The 16,013-nt window shown below is 39.9% G+C and overlaps 1 protein-coding gene and 1 long non-coding RNA gene across 5 annotated transcripts in view; both read right to left on the minus strand.

Moving 5' to 3' along the window:
• The window catches only part of LOC124131034 (mediator of RNA polymerase II transcription subunit 24-like), a 31,626-nt gene extending 17,200 nt beyond the window's left edge, over positions 1-14,426 (minus strand). For 2 of the 4 annotated variants that reach the window (XM_048389997.1, XM_048389996.1), the window contains exons 1-11: positions 14,309-14,426; positions 13,076-13,250; positions 12,861-12,943; positions 11,485-11,818; positions 10,802-10,925; positions 10,017-10,176; positions 9,785-9,898; positions 9,130-9,257; positions 8,046-8,132; positions 6,724-6,832; positions 94-236 (exon numbers count right to left, since the gene is read on the minus strand). In XM_048389997.1, coding sequence (XP_048245954.1) covers positions 94-236; positions 6,724-6,832; positions 8,046-8,132; positions 9,130-9,257; positions 9,785-9,898; positions 10,017-10,176; positions 10,802-10,925; positions 11,485-11,818; positions 12,861-12,943; positions 13,076-13,229 — 1,436 coding nt within the window. In that variant the 5' untranslated portion in view covers positions 13,230-13,250; positions 14,309-14,426. The remainder of the gene's footprint in view (positions 1-93; positions 237-6,723; positions 6,833-8,045; positions 8,133-9,129; positions 9,258-9,784; positions 9,899-10,016; positions 10,177-10,801; positions 10,926-11,484; positions 11,819-12,860; positions 12,944-13,075; positions 13,251-14,308) is intronic. The other 2 variants (XM_048389999.1, XM_048389998.1) reach the window with 2 other exon arrangements.
• Positions 5,936-6,717, minus strand: LOC125377167. The gene is made up of 2 exons (XR_007219450.1): positions 6,344-6,717; positions 5,936-6,062 (listed from the first exon to the last, which is right to left on the minus strand). It is a non-coding gene; the product is annotated as an uncharacterized LOC125377167 (long non-coding RNA).
• Positions 14,427-16,013: the final 1,587 nt, after the last annotated feature.

Below are 16,013 nucleotides of genomic sequence, written 5' to 3' on the forward strand. Positions count from 1 at the left end.
ACATACTCCAATATCCAATTCAGCACTTCAGGAAAAGTAGGGCTCAAGTCTGAAAGCAAGACTGCTCCCCAGCTTCCACAGCTCCATACTCACTTGATCAACTTAACAGCAAAGTTCTGGAGTTCCCCCATCGCTGCACCGGCCGCTAGAATAATCTCGAAGCTGCGCCCGGACAACATGTGATTGAGGATCCCAACCAGAGGGTCTTGATTCTTCTGGTAGTCCGCGTCAAGCGTCTGTACAGACAGGGCAACACTCACACAGTAATACACACGCCCAGAACCAGGCTGGGGTCACCATATGGGAACAAGCTCCATGTTAACGATTAGCGGACACATGAATGCCCATGTTTTACTTCCATTCATACTTCACCACACTTGTTAAAAGCAAAAGTAGTCATATTGTTCATTAGCATTCATAATTCCTTTAACTATATATTAGGCCAGCATTTGGTTTGACCAGATATTAGAGCCACAAGATAAAATATCAATTTAGTTCTCCCAAATTTGTTGTCAATGTACCCCAATTCATTAATCAATTATCCATTTAAGACAAGTTACTTTTAATTCTCCTTGAAATTCACATAAAACTTCAGCCAGTCATATTGATGTTTACTAATAGTTTCAGCATCCAGTCAGTGCCCCTGCTGGCTCGTTGTCCTACATACCCTAATGATCAATGATGTTAAGTAGTTAGCTGGGATATAGCTTGTACTACAGGAATATAGAAAACCTACTTCAAATGTCACAATATTCACACAACCCGAGATTAAAGAGATTCTTTAAAGAGATTATCTATATTAATATTCTAAATATATTCTACAAAATTGTAAAAAAAAATAAAATAAAAAAATTGGTAATCTTGACGCAAAATACAAATGCCCTTTCTTAACTACACATGGTGTTCTAGCATGTTCAAGGATGAAGCTACTTAGCATCAGTGATGAAAAGCAGGAAGTTAATGTGATAAAACTATTGTTTTCGCATTGAATGTTAAGGCAAGGCATCACTATGGTAACAGATTAATAATCAAGCATGGCTTTGTTAGCTAATTAAGCAAATCAAATAGTCCAGCGAATGGAAAATATTTTTCATGTTGAACATTGTCAAGATCTTTACAAAATTGGAAGAATCCATTCAAGGGTTATTGTTCACAAGTCTTGAGTCAACTTTGACTTCATGGTACAACCAATAACTAGCTATATATATATAAAGAGCTGCATGTCACAGTTAAATATATCTGCAGGCTTGAATCTCAACATTGTCCTGTATTGTTTTAATCTATGACTTCATAAAATCTGACAAAACCAGAAAAAATTACAGACATGTCAACAAGAAGCCAATATTAGCCAAATCATTCTTGACATGTTTTCTTCATTTCAGCTTAATAGCTGTAATTAGCTGTAATTCTCCAACCCTTTTAACCGAGTGAGTGAATGTTTTATAATGCCGCTCTCAGCAACTTTTCAGCTTAATGAAATCTGCATGTGATTAATTGTGTCTGGGAGAGACAATCCAGTGATTGATATTGTCAGCATCGATCCACACCATTGGGGTACGATGACACGCAATCAGCCAAGTCACTGAGTCTGACCATTTCATACATAAGCCACCTCTTTAAACCAGCACAGGCTCGTGGGGATCAGTTCTAACCTGTAATCCCTACGGGGGAACCGTGTAAGTAAGAGAATGTCCTTTAAAGCTGCAGTCAGCTATATTTCAAATAATAATCCATATAATTATGAAATATAATGAAAATAATCAATTCGGGACAAAGCAAACCAGTGATTAGCAGCGGTCCATGTCATTGGGACTGCCCAGAAGTTATCCATAAATTTATTAATCAAAATGATAAATTCCTACAGTTGGAGAAAAAAAACAAATAAAAATTTGTTTATCTTTGAAGTATTAGTGAAACCCTAATAATATAGTGAGTGAGTGAGTTGGGTTTAACGCCGCTTTTAACACTATTCCAGTTATATCGCGGCCCTAATAATATAGCCAATACATCCTTGTTGGAATTATAGAACCGATAACACAAGCTGACTGAGGGATGGTGAGACTTGATCAAGATCCTGGCTGACAGCCAGAGTTTATATCATTTTAGCAGATCCTTTATGCCAAAACGATACCTCTCTGTATGAGGATCTGAGGACACCTACATAGGTCAAGGTGAAATTTTGAATCAGCCAATCAGCGTTGAGGATTCCAAATTCATGATTCAGGTAAGGAAAGCATCCATACATCGTATCTGATTTCTGTATCTATAAAAATGATCTAACATGACAAGTTCTAAAAGTATCACTTTAGAAAGCCGACAGCTGATTGGCTCAAGAAGGTGTCGTCAGATATATCACAGAGAGATATATCGTACCAGAGTAAAATAATCTGATTTTGATGAGATTATTCATCTTAATTTCAGATTTCATACAAAATATCATAAATCTCAACTACAATTCATTCTTAGTAAATCATCATAGATATTTTTACCCATTATTTTCTCCCACATATTCCACTTTTCCGACATTAATCTCCCTCTGTACACCTAAAGGTCAAGGTCCTTCCGCAACATCTCAATAAATCTACATATTCAGGCACAGAACGTTATCAGAGCTTCACATACATTTAACAAAAATCAGTTGTCGAAATCGGCATGAGTTGAATATGACAAATAAGTGATTTTCAATTTCAGGACACGAGTTGTTTAGTGGGACTGTGTTGAAAATGACATAAAAAACGAGTGATTTGCAATTTCGTGGACTGGAGCATAATGTCATGCAACATACCATGCAACAGGCTGTGAGAATCAATGACTGCAAGTTGTACATCACATTTCAGACACACACTGCCAGGTAGGAACGGAAATGTCTCAAACCGACTCTCTTACCACAAAAATAAAGCCAAAACTGCGTTTAATCAGGTACATTCCCGAGGTCATCTAGCAGGGATTATTATTAATAAGCTCTATACAACCTGAGATTCCTACTTGCTCAGTTAACTATTGCCTCACGTTCAATAAGTTCAGATAGGGGCTTGATCATGTGTGTGTTTGTATCGATCAACATACATGATCAGACATGGCTGCAACATTATTTGGAAAAAAATTCAAAACTGGGGCAACTCGCTTTTCTAAGGTTACTTCAGTAAGTGAAATGAAATATTATACATGGGTTATTTCAAGAATGACAAGTTATGGCAAACAGATAATAGCTCGCATGATACAATTTTATTCCTTATATATTTTTACGAAGCCAAAATACTCGGCTAAAAATCTCTCCAGGCAGAGAGTGAGTGTGGTTTTGAGTACCCAAATGCATCAACATCAGGGTTACGATTCAGTCTGGGCGAGACATCGTGCTGGTCAACAACTTTTAAATTTATTTTGGCAATATCATGATGATCTTCCCGAGTTAGCACATTAACTGACCATAAAAGTCCAGTTTCCACCACTATAAAAGACCAGTTTCCACCACTTTAAAATACCAGTTTCCACCCTTGCTGAACTATGCTAGAATTCTGGAGTTACATTTTGGCTGGACTAACAAGTCTATGCATAGTCCAATCAAAATCGCCTAACGAACTAGATGTATCATGACAGGGGACACCAGAGTTGGGCTCAAACATTGTACCCATATGGACCTAGGTAACGAGTGAAAGCTTTATCCACGAGGCTACCAGTCATTTTGTCCAGTAGATCCCCATTTGAGTCAACTTTTTACAAGTTTTAGAAACTTTTCATCTTTCATGGCCAGATTCTGGCAGGTGCTTGACGACCTAGACACAAACTAAAGAGGGCCTGAGCAATGACATAAACTATCATTCATTTTTACAACTTTTCTCTATATTCCATTTTCTTAATAGTCCCTCTTAAAATCTCTTTCTGTGACATAATGCACCTACGTCCCAGGATAAATTTAGTGCAAACTTCCTTCATGTTCATAATTTGAGGTTTTATTTTGCATGTTCTTTTCAAGTTTTTTCTTTATTTGTTGTTTTACGCCGCACTCAGCAATATTCCAGCTATATGAAGGTGGTCTGTAAACAATCAAGCCTGGATCAGACAATCCAGTGACAGACATCATGAGCATTGATCTATGCAATTTGGATACGATGACATGCATTAACAAAGTTAGCGAGCCTGACCAACCGATCCAGTAAATCGCCTCTTACAACAAGCATGGGTTGCTGAAGACCAATTCTTACTCGGACCTTACATGTACTATTCAATTTGAATTTATTTATATAGTTTGAAATGTGAAAGGTAAAAACAAAGTGGTTACAATCACATTATTGCTTTTCACATAATTAAGTTAAATTTCACAGACTCTAAGATGTAGCTTAACATTAAGCTTAATTACTTATGGGGTTTTTATGTCCTGTTATTGTCAAAAAATATCTAACGAACAGCATTAGTAGCACAAACAAACAAACATAAACTACCTTTTAAATTAAATATTAAAAACAAAGACTTATTTTCAAAATCTCAGAAAATATTTCATGATACAATTCATGTTTTTCTCAGAATCGAACATTTTAATCTTTTTTCTTTTTTTTTTAAAAAAAAGGTTATTTTAGGATTGTAATTATTTTCAATTTCAGAGATATACTTGCTACATTTCCATATACTCAGTTCAGAAATCCTTAATTTTCAACATCTACTCTTAAACTACATGGAACACAAAACTGTTACCAAGTATTAATAAGATGACAAGCTAATATAAGTTACATTAAGTCAGAAATCACCACCAAGGTTGAGTAAAAAAATTAGGATGAAGGCAAAAATACCCCTAAAACTCAAAGGTAATTCTTTCCATCCCCGATTGCAAAAATAATTCTTGAACTACTTCTGCCAGGATGGTGTTGAAGTAGACGTGCCAGATGCGGGGAGCATGTCATGACGCTAGTCCCCCATGACAATCAGCTGACACACAAGCTGTTCACTGACAATGTCACAGCGCCATGATGACACATGACAAAAGTGCAAGTGCCCAGGTCTGCTATAGATGACCCAAATATGTCGTGTGTGCTCTTGTAAAGGGTGCCCACGGGTGTCAGCTGTGATCAGGTCTTTGTAAGCAGTGAAAGTTGAATTACACGCAAGATCCTATTTTGTAGAACAGTATAGAGCGAGAATAGCTGCCTTGCACAAAATCTGACTTCCCAAAGAAAATAAGTAACGTGTGTTCGAAAACCATACAAATGTGAATGTTATCTATTTTGCACACTAAACAATTCACTGGATTGAGTATGAGTCGACATTGATCCAGAAAGCAACACTTTTTTTCCTGAATAAATTCACTTATGATTGTGGGTTCGAATCCCGGTTCGCCCCAATTATGTTTCTAGGTTTGTCAGCACCATACCCAGGCTCGTGGGTTTCACCGAAGTGGTAAAGGTCTGAGACCTGCATCACTTGGGGCTTTCCTCCCACATTAAGCTGACACGCCGCGATATAACTGGAATACTGTTAAAAGCGGCGTTAAACCTAACTCACTCACTCCACCCAGTGAATAGTTCTAGTGTGCAAAATCTACTCATATTCCTGCTAGTTGATATTCAAATAACATTCACATTTCTATTCTTGATGACATGTTACTTTTTGGTTTTTTTGAAGGCCTGAATGTGATCTGATACAAGTATGTGATGTTTCAAAGCAGATCTGACACCTAACACTTCATTTCAAAACATTTCGTAGACCGGTGATTTTTTATGTACCTAACAGTTAATAATCATTAAAAACAAGTTGTCATAAGCAGAAGTTAACCATTTAAATAAAAAAAAAACACAATATCAAATAATCCCAAATCCTGATGAACAAATCCAAATAACAGTATTTCTCAAAACACATGTTTAACATATATACTACCCAAAAGAAGTTAAGGACCACCATGCCAGATTAACTCTAATATGAAAGAATCAAGTGGCCCTTAACTTCCTTTGGGTAGTATACATACACAAATTCTATGTGTATATTCATAAAGAGACCCAAACATTGTTTTATTATAAAATTACAATGCCTTATCATGTTGGTGTAGAATAGATCTATTCAGTACTAGCAAGTACCTAGAACTAGCAAGTACCTAATTAAGTTGGTGTAGAATAGATCTATTCAGTACTAGCAAGTACCTAATGTTGGTTTAGAATAGATCTATTCAGTACTAGCAAGTACCTAATGTTGGTTTAGAATAGATCTATTCAGTACTAGCAAATACCTAATGTTGGTTTAGAACAGATCTATTCAGTACTAGCAAGTACCTAATCAAGTTGGTGTAGAACAGATCTATTCAGTACTAGCAAATACCTAATGTTGGTTTAGAATAGATCTATTCAGTACTAGCAAGTACCTAATGTTGGTTTAGAACAGATCTATTCAGTACTTGCAAGTAGCTAATGTTGGTGTAGAACAGGTGGTCTTGTCTTTGAAGTTTGATTCTATAGTTGAATCTAGGGCTCTTTAATTATTAAGTGTAAGGACCCCTTGACTTTCATGCTAAACTTGGAACTGATCCCCAGCTGATCGTCTGTAGTGGAGCACCCTGGAGCTGACCCCGGTGAGAAGCAGACATGGGCACTTTCTACCGTACTTACACATAGCCTCACGTTATTGCTTGAAGCCAAATGATAGTGGAGGCAACAAAAATGTCGACAATAACGACAGGAAGACGAGACTAGGCAAACGTAAAGAAGCCAGAAAGCACTGTGTGTCCGACAGTGGAAGAACTACCTCTACCTTCAGAATACTCGTCACAGTCATCTCGGCGCGCATTATTAAGCTCACCGTGCCGCTACCCGAACTACACTGCTCGGGTATGCGGTGCTCACGCTCACTGTTGCTGAAAAAGAGGAACAATAGCAGAGGTTAGAGGGGTTAGAGGATAACAGCTTTTATAGGTCATATAGGTGTATGTAGGGGTTAGAGGATAACAGTTTTACAGGTCACATAGGTGTATGTAGGGGTTAGAGGATAACAGCTTTTATGTGTCATATAGGTGTATGTAGGGGTAAGAGGATAACAGCTTTACAGGTCATATAGGTGTATGTAGGGGTTAGAGGATAACAGCTTTTACAGGTCATATAGGTGTATGTAGGGGTTAGAGGAAAACAGCTTTTATAGGTCATACAGGTGTATGTAGGGGTTAGAGGATAACAGCTTTTACAGGTCATATAGGTGTATGTAGGGGTTAGAGGAAAACAGCTTTTATAGGTCATACAGGGGTATGTAGGGGTTAGAGGATAACAGCTTTTACAGGTCATATAGGTGTACATAGGGGTCAGAGGATAACAGCTTTTACAGGTCACATAGGTGTACATAAGGGTCAGGGGATAACAACTTTTCACATTAGTGTACATAGGGGTCAGGGGATAACGGCTTTTATAGGTCACATAGGTGTACATAGGGGTCAGGGGATAACGGCTTTTATAGGTCACATAGGTGTACATAGGGGTCAGGGGATAACAGCTTTTATAGGTCACATAGGTGTCCATAGGGGTCAGGGGATAACAGCTTTTAAAGGTCACATAGGTGTACATATGGGTCAGGGGATAACGGCTTTTATAGGTCACATAGGTGTACATAGGGGTCAGAGGATAACACCTTTTATAGGTCACATTGGTGTACATAGGGGTCAGTGGATAACAGCTTTTATAGGTCACATAGGTGTACATAGGGGTCAGAGGATACCAGCTGTTAAAGGTCACATAGGTGTACTTATGAGGGGTTGAAATTAATGCTAGTCTGCTATCCTGAGACTACTAAATTGTGCTGGGAACAAGCAAGAATCCAATGATGGTAGTCCTCATTGATTTGTAATATTTGAGGGCTATAATTCTGAACCAGTTCTCAATGCTTGAGTTTTGCTACAAATCGTAACTGAATAAAACTGACAGAAAATGTAAACATAGTAAACATCTTTGTTTATCCAAGTAGGATTAGCCACAAACCCCATGGATTAGGACTTTTTAGGTTTACACTCTGGACTAGTCTTAAGAAAAACTAAATTCTTGTATCTGGTAAGACTAAGAGGTGATTGTGTTACAAGGGCTCACCGTCTATTTAGCAGACGCTGCCTCTGGTTGTCAGACAGCAGACTAAACCTGTTACACTCGTGCAGCAGCTGCCCTAGACACTCGTACCTGCAGCAGACAGAGGCAATAACATTACTCTCATCACCAGACACAGACCACTGCGGCTCACCTGCTGGATAGGTGGTCAACAGTTTAAATTGTCAACAAAGACAGCCAGGTAACGAAAGTTGCTGTCAGTATTAACATTCAAATATGTTCTAATAAATACCACGGGTCAAATATAACCACTGAAATCCTACTCATTTTTACAAAATCTGATATCATCACACAAAACAATTCAGGGAAGTTTAAAGAGACTTATACGCATGATGAGAGAATTTAAGAGCATGCTCAAAATGCAACAGTCAAATCAAGGTAACAATTAATAATACTGCAACAAACAGAACATATATGTCGAGTCCCACTTCTATCTATGCTTCTACAAAAATGTCATTACATATGAAATAAAAATGGGCGAGTAATGATTAAAAATAGGTTTTTCAATATGGCTGCCATAAAAATGTCTGGCCTAACCAAGATGCAAGATGACGTCAAGGTCTCACCACAGTGCAATCTCATTCAAATCAGATCTTAGTTCTCACTACCGCTAAACAAAGATCTGAGGACATCCCATTACGGGTCACGTCAGAACAACCTTTTGCAACCTTTGACCGACCAATGGAAAGAATGACAAGAAGTCAACATAAACCAATCAGGAGGCAGCTAAATCAAGCTTTACGGCACAAGTTTCAAACTGGCGACTACGCTTCAAAACATATTTTGACAAACTTGATTAAAAAATTCTAGAATGGCTAATAGATGGTCTAGATTGTATGAATAGTCCTTAAGCCCATAACTGTTGTTCGGATTACCCGGTGTGTGTTTTTCGAGGTTGCACAATTGGAAATCACATTCCAACTGTCACTTTCATGATCTGATAAGCGACACCCTGATTGGTCAGATGAAAGGTCGTTCTGACATGACCCGCAATGGGATGTCCTAAGATCTTTGTTAAGCGGTAGCAAGAACTGATTTTATTGAGATTGAAGGTGAAGGTTACACTTACTTCTGCTTGATATCTGTGAGGTCAAGGAGGTGGATGTAGTTGAGGATCATCTCAAAACCTTGCTCCAGTTCCGCGGAGAAATCCCGGCCTGATGACTGCAGCTGCATCTTGACCAAGATCTGTGGCAACTGTGGGATAGAGAGAGGGAGAGAGGGAGTTAGTGAAGTCATCTTACACTGCAGTCAGTCAGCTATGGTGTGGTGTGGCGTGGCGTGGCGTGGCGTGGCGCGGCGCGGCGTGTGCTTGTACTAGTCTGGACTACTGATGGTTTGAAAACTGCAGCTTAACACAGATACTCCACTCAGACACCAGCTGTCAGACACATTATACTGACTTCAGGCTGACCAATGCTTGTTTCATCCCCTTAACACCAAGGTAGGGGGAGGTTAACAACAAGTACTATCTTTTAACATCTTTTGGTATGTCAAGACTGAGGTTCCAACAACTGCCCTTTCTCTCCCCAGGCAAATGCCCTATGCACTAGACCACGGAGGCGGTCAAAATTATGAAAGGACGAATGACATTTGCTTGTGGACTACCACTTTCACCATCAGGTAGATGGCAACTCTGTAGCAGGACTAGGGACACTTCCTTGTGGACTACCACCTTACCCACCAAAACCCAGGCCACCTTACTGGAGACACTGGGGACTCACCTTGAGGAATGTAAACGCTGCCCACTTGAGTTCCTCCTGTGTTTCATGTGAATCTACGAGACCCATAAAACATGCACGGAATATCTCCTGATGCAGTTGCGGCCATGACAGTTTCTGCAAAATCAAGAGTTGATGCACATCAGTGACATTACAAACAATGAGATCCTCCATCCCAACAAAGGGTGATTCTGAAGAAGATTATGGAGATTTGACTCAGGAATAGCATAGTTACCATGAGTCTCGCGATGACTAGGATCTGGTCGACAAACGGCTGTACTTCATTGGTGGAGTTGAGCACCGCCTCTAGGGACACCAGGGCATTGAGGGTGGGGCAGATAGGTAGGTGGGGTACCCGCAACACCGGCTCACTGGACAGGGGGGCTTCCTGCAACCTGTAACAAGGGTCAGACATTGACAATGTTTTCCCAATTTGCCAGCCTTAGGGCACTTTGTTTGTAATCCAGGATAAATCCCTGCACATTGCATACTTGGGGAATCAAACCCAGGTCTTTGGCATGACTGGCTAACACTTGACCATAAGGCTACTCAGATCAACCTTGCATCAATATGAGGGAGTGAGAGTTATTAATGCAGTCAGCAATATTCCAGTGATACCATGGTGACCTATAGACAAGGGACAAGGCAAACAGGTGACTGGTAATGTGAGCAACTATCCATGCCATCAGCGCATGATGACACGCAAACAGCACAGTCACCGAACTTGACTACTAACTCGTACAACAGTGAGTGAGTGAGTGAGTGAGGTTTTACGCCGCTTTTAGCAATATTCCAGCAATATCACGGCGGGGGACACCAGAAATGGGCTTCACACATTGTACCCATGTCGGGAATCGAACCCGGGTCTTCGGCGTGACGAGCTAACGCTTTAACCACTAGGCTACCAGACCGCCCCACTCGTACAACAGCAACGAGGTACTCATACTCTACTCTACCCTGGTTGAGTATCAACATGAAGCTACTCTATAACGCTAATCGTGAGAGGGAAAAGAGCGCCACCTGGAGAGTGAAGCGAGGGTTGCGGACACCTTCTCCCTGGTGGAGTTGGGGATGACGCTCTGCTGTAGTTGACTCAGAGTGCCCCTCACATTCAACTCTGTCTGTTCAAACTCCCGGTAGACATCTGCAAGTAGACAACATCATCTACACAGTGCTTTATGGCAAAAGGATAAACACCAAGTTCACGAGCAGAAAGCAATCACAGCTTCATGACTATCATAGTGTGTGTGTGTGTTTTTTTTATGTTTAACCCCACACTCAGCAATATTCCAGCTATACAACAGTGGCCTATAAATAATTGAGTCTGGTCCAGACAATCAAGTGATTGATATTGGAAGCAACAATCCATGCCATCAGTATACGATGACACGCCATCGACCAAGTCACCAAGCCTGACCACCCCATCCATTAAGTTGTCTCTTACGACCGACACAGGTTCCTGGGGACCAATTTTAAACCGGAATCCCCACACAGTATGCCTATCATAATCCTTATACTTTAACATGGACTTACACAGAGATAGACACCATGAGTATAATTCTACAAGTCCATGATTGAATCCTGACTGGTGGGTTATCATAAAATCAAAATAGATTTTGTCTTCAGGTCTTGTAAGTTGCCATATTTTTTAAAATAGTTGATAAATCACACAAATTTCAAATAACAGCCAACAACACACTGACCTGTCACCTCTGACCTCGAGATCTGCAACAGAGCTATAACAGTGGACTTTTCCAGGATCTTGAGAACAGCGTTGCTGGCGTTCTCGATGATGACAAGTTCCTGATGCTGCTTGCCTTCCTGCAGCTTCTGCAGACACTTGAGGATGTTGAGAAGCAGCCAGTGCACCAGCAGCAGCAGCGACTTGCACAGCTGCAGCCCGCTGTCAGGCCCGTGTGTGAAGCTCAACTTGGTAGCAAACGTCTCCGCCAGGTCAATGAGAGCCACGATACAGTAGGGTCTGGAGCTGTCATCAAAACTGGAGATATGTTTCAACACAGAACTTGTTGGAATTACCTGAAATAGCAACAGGAAGACAAGTAAGTTACACACCTTCAGCTGTAATGGTAGGAAACAATGGTTTCCCGATTTCTTATAGTGAGTAAGTGAGTATGGTTTTACGCCGTTTTTTTAGCAATATTCCAGCAATATCACGGCAGGGGACACCAGAAATGGGCTTCACACATTGTACCCATGTCGGGAATCGAACCAGGGTCTTCGGCTTGACGAGCAAACGCTTTAACCACTAGGCTACCCGACCGCCCCATAGATTTCTTATAATAAAACACATAGGAAAGACTAAGCATGCTAAGATCCATGATTCTCAGATCTGTAACCATGATAACAATGGGTTTGTACTCAAATTAACTTACTTATTGCATTTCTTCCTTGACTTAGACTATCCACCAAAGAGTCCTATGTATGTGAGTAATAATCTTTTGTTCAATAGTAACAATCAAATTGGCAAGGAACCCTTTTCTTTGAGTAACTTTATCACATCATTATCAACATCATAATCAATACTCGGAACTGTTGTTGATCACTTTTATCTAAAGACAGGATTTGTATTGTTTTGTTTGTTGTTGCACTCAGCAATCGTTTTGAAGGTGGACTGTAAATAATCAGACACACCAGTGATTGATATCATGAGCAGGGTACAATGACACTCAATCAACCTAGTCATCTAGCCTAGACATACAATCAACCTAGTCACCTAGCCTAGACATACAATCAACCTAATCACCTAGCCTAGATTCTGATGAACCCTGTTAACATTCAAGTAAATATTGATCTTCAGACACCTATGCTTGTCATAAGAGGCATAACGGGATTATGTGGCCAGACTAGCAGACTTGGTAGAAGCATGTCATTATATCCCAATTGCGTAGATTGATCATTTTGATGCTCATGATGTCAATAACTAGATTGTCTGATCCAGGCTTGATTACTTACAGACTGAGTGTTGCCTTAAACATTGGTAAACAACAAACAAACATGGCTCAAGATGCAATCAAAGATGTTTTATGTGAGAATATTGGGCTGGAAAAATATGTTTTACCTGTGATAATACTGCATGTTTAAGATATGACATCACCAGCGTGTTTGGACTACTTCCAACCAGAGCCTGTTGTAACAAAATATCTGAAAGAAGAAAAACAGACCAATAATTAATCTCCAACACCATACAATATATAATGCAATTAAGTTTAATGCATGGAAAGTTTTCTGGCAACATACGTAAATAGGTTATCAACAAGTTAGATGCTAACTAACCTGCTAGATCACAGGATTCTCCACTACATGACGCAAGTATTCGCTTGAGCTGCACACCCCACTGAATATCTGACCACCTCTCCCGCCATGCCCGCATCAGGGTCAGCTTCACCTGATTCGTCAGGCTGCTCAGCTCCTTGCGTTGTGTTTCCATCTTGTCTGGTCAGTTACTCACCTTTTGGAAAAGACGAAAGTTTATCACAGTTATCTGAAAGTCATCAGTAACATGTTATAGCAACAGTAACAATTATTGTACTTGTCTTCGGATTTCAGTTAGCACTGTGTGGAGGATCTAACTCACATTGCCATCTTGAAGCTAAGCTAGGTTTACAAGTAATGCTAATAAGCCAGGACCTTAGCATAAAACCACAATGCTCTTTTAGCTAGTGATGAGCACCAGATTGTTTATCTTGATGCTCATACACTGTATGGTAGTCATTTTCTCTGCAAAACTTGAAACTTGATGCAAATTTACAGATTTTCCCCAATTTACATTTAATTAATTTATGAAAAGAGATGAAATAGCTAACCCATATCCTAACTCTCAACTAACCCAAAGGAACGTAAAGGGATACCTAAAGCTAAGGACTGTTAAGGGGGCATTTGATTGGCAAGGGTAACCAACCCAAAGGATCGTAGAGGGGTGTTTCATCGGAAAGAGGAACCTAACCCTAATGATTGCAAAGGAGATACAAGGGTTCAGGAACTAACACTGAGGAATGAAAGATTGCAGAGGCACCCGAGATCAGTGAAGCGAGAGCCACAGCCAGCAGCCAGGGCCACTTAAGGGTTTAAGCTTCGACCAGAAAACTTCAGTCTTGCATTTCATTTGCAAAATAGGCGAGACAAATGTCGGTCCAAATGTTACTAGTTAGTCACTAGTGTCAGACTGTCAGAATAATTTATTTATTTTAACCCGTGTTCAGTTATACACTTCCTTTGAATACAGCCACTATTTGTCTTTGTAGTCTCGTGGGGAAATCATTAAGCTGTGTGTACTTTACCCAGGTAACGGGTACGATTTCTGTCATTCTAGCATATCATAGCCAGAAGATCTAGATCTGCCACAAAGACTGAAGACGCTAGATGTCGGTCGGACGTGATGATCGAATATGGAACTATAATTATAATTGCAATATTCTGATTTGGAGCAGCTATACACGGTTGATTGAATTGCGCACATTTCTATAGAATGCAGTAAAACAAATGACGTGTTAGAACATAATACGTTACCTTATCGATGCATTTAAAATAAATATAATTTATTTCGGCGCCATGTTGGCTTAGCCGGTACAATCCGAGCGGCAAGTGGCAAGCATTGTTTACTCGAACATTAGTTCGCGAACAAAGCTCCCAACAGGGGTATCACAGTCCCAGGACTCTCTACACTGTCATACAGGATGGTCGCGAATGTGGCACGCTGTGTAATGGAGCTTACTACGACCGTAGCTCGGGAAAGTAGCCGATAAAAGCAGAATGGAATCCAGATAAAATTCCGGGCAGGTTCATGACCACTTTACTCCGGGCAAATCAAACAAATTCAGCTTTACGATTTATGATGTTGAGAATAAAAGTCAGCTGAGTTTTCAGTGTTGAGATATATTATTTGTAGTCTGTCTCCAAGACCCCAGAGAACACCTTTAAAAAGGAGTCCAACTCAAGTCTAGTCTGATTGTAGTCTTACGGGGAAATCACCTCTGAAATCAAGGATTGTTCTTGGCTCCATTTGGAATTTGCATTCTTTTTATTTTGTAGATATATGTTTTTAAATAAAATAACTTTATTTCTAGGAGTAAATGTCAGTCTATATCATCGGTAGATTTCAAAGCGCGAAATTTAGCATTTCAAACTACCGCTTCCCCGTTTGGTACCATCCTTATATCCTTGATTTACACATTGAAAACTGTAGTTTATCTTAGTGTTCACATGTTTTCATCGCTGCGTTGTCTCAGACCCTATGATAAGGAAACGTCTAAGGCTTATACAACATACGAACAGCTTCACTATTTATACCGACTGAGGCGGATAAGATATACTATAAAATGAATTTTGAACTCATCACTCACCCATCAAACTATCCGGCTATCGAACATTAGTTTTCTTTCTTGCACATTTTGATCTCAAATGGTGTCGTCCAAGGACAGTAAACAACAACACTGTATGACACAGTTTAGATCTTTTATTAATCCAATTTACCATCCATTTAAATCAAGACCTACAGTTTATACCAGTACAATACGGTCTATAGGCCACAAGCAGCCGGAGTTAGATCATGGGGACTTACAGTACCAGTAGTCGTCTTCGTCGTCGTCGTAGTAGTAGTAGTAGTAGTAGTAGTAGTAGTAGTAGTAGTAGTAGTAGTAGTAGTAGTAGTAGTCATCATCATCATCATCACCATCATCATCATTTATGTATTTACATAGCGCTAGCATCCAACTATTAGCTGTCCAGTAGCGCTTGAATAGGATCTACAGTTTTAAAAGAAATTGTCGAGAGGAAAGCATGCTTGAGTTTTTGGTAATTATTTTGAAAATGCTTCTATGAAAGACGTAAATTTTCAACATTCTTCCGAATGATCCTAAGTTCTCAGCACATTTGAGTTCCTGTGGAATGGCGTTCCATGATGCAGGGCAAGAGAGTATGTCCCATCACCCGAATGGGATTTGGGTATAACCAGCTGGTGTTTGTGTTCAGATACCTGTAGGAGTCCTCAGCAAGGAATTACCACCACCCTAACCTAGGTAGTTGGAGGCAATACTGACACGAATTAAAAAATATGCTCTGATACGCAACGCATTTCAATTCTAGTTTTGCTTTGTTGTTGTTTTTGTTGTTTAACGTCGCACTCAGCATTATTCCAGCTACATGACGGCGGTCTGTAAATAATCGAGTCTTGACCAGACAATTCCGTGATTGACATCATGAGGTTCGATCCACG

The sequence above is a fragment of the Haliotis rufescens genome, unplaced genomic scaffold (assembly GCF_023055435.1).
Source record: "Haliotis rufescens isolate VD_foot unplaced genomic scaffold, xgHalRufe1.0.p SCAF_10, whole genome shotgun sequence".
Taxonomy (NCBI): domain Eukaryota; kingdom Metazoa; phylum Mollusca; class Gastropoda; order Lepetellida; family Haliotidae; genus Haliotis; species Haliotis rufescens.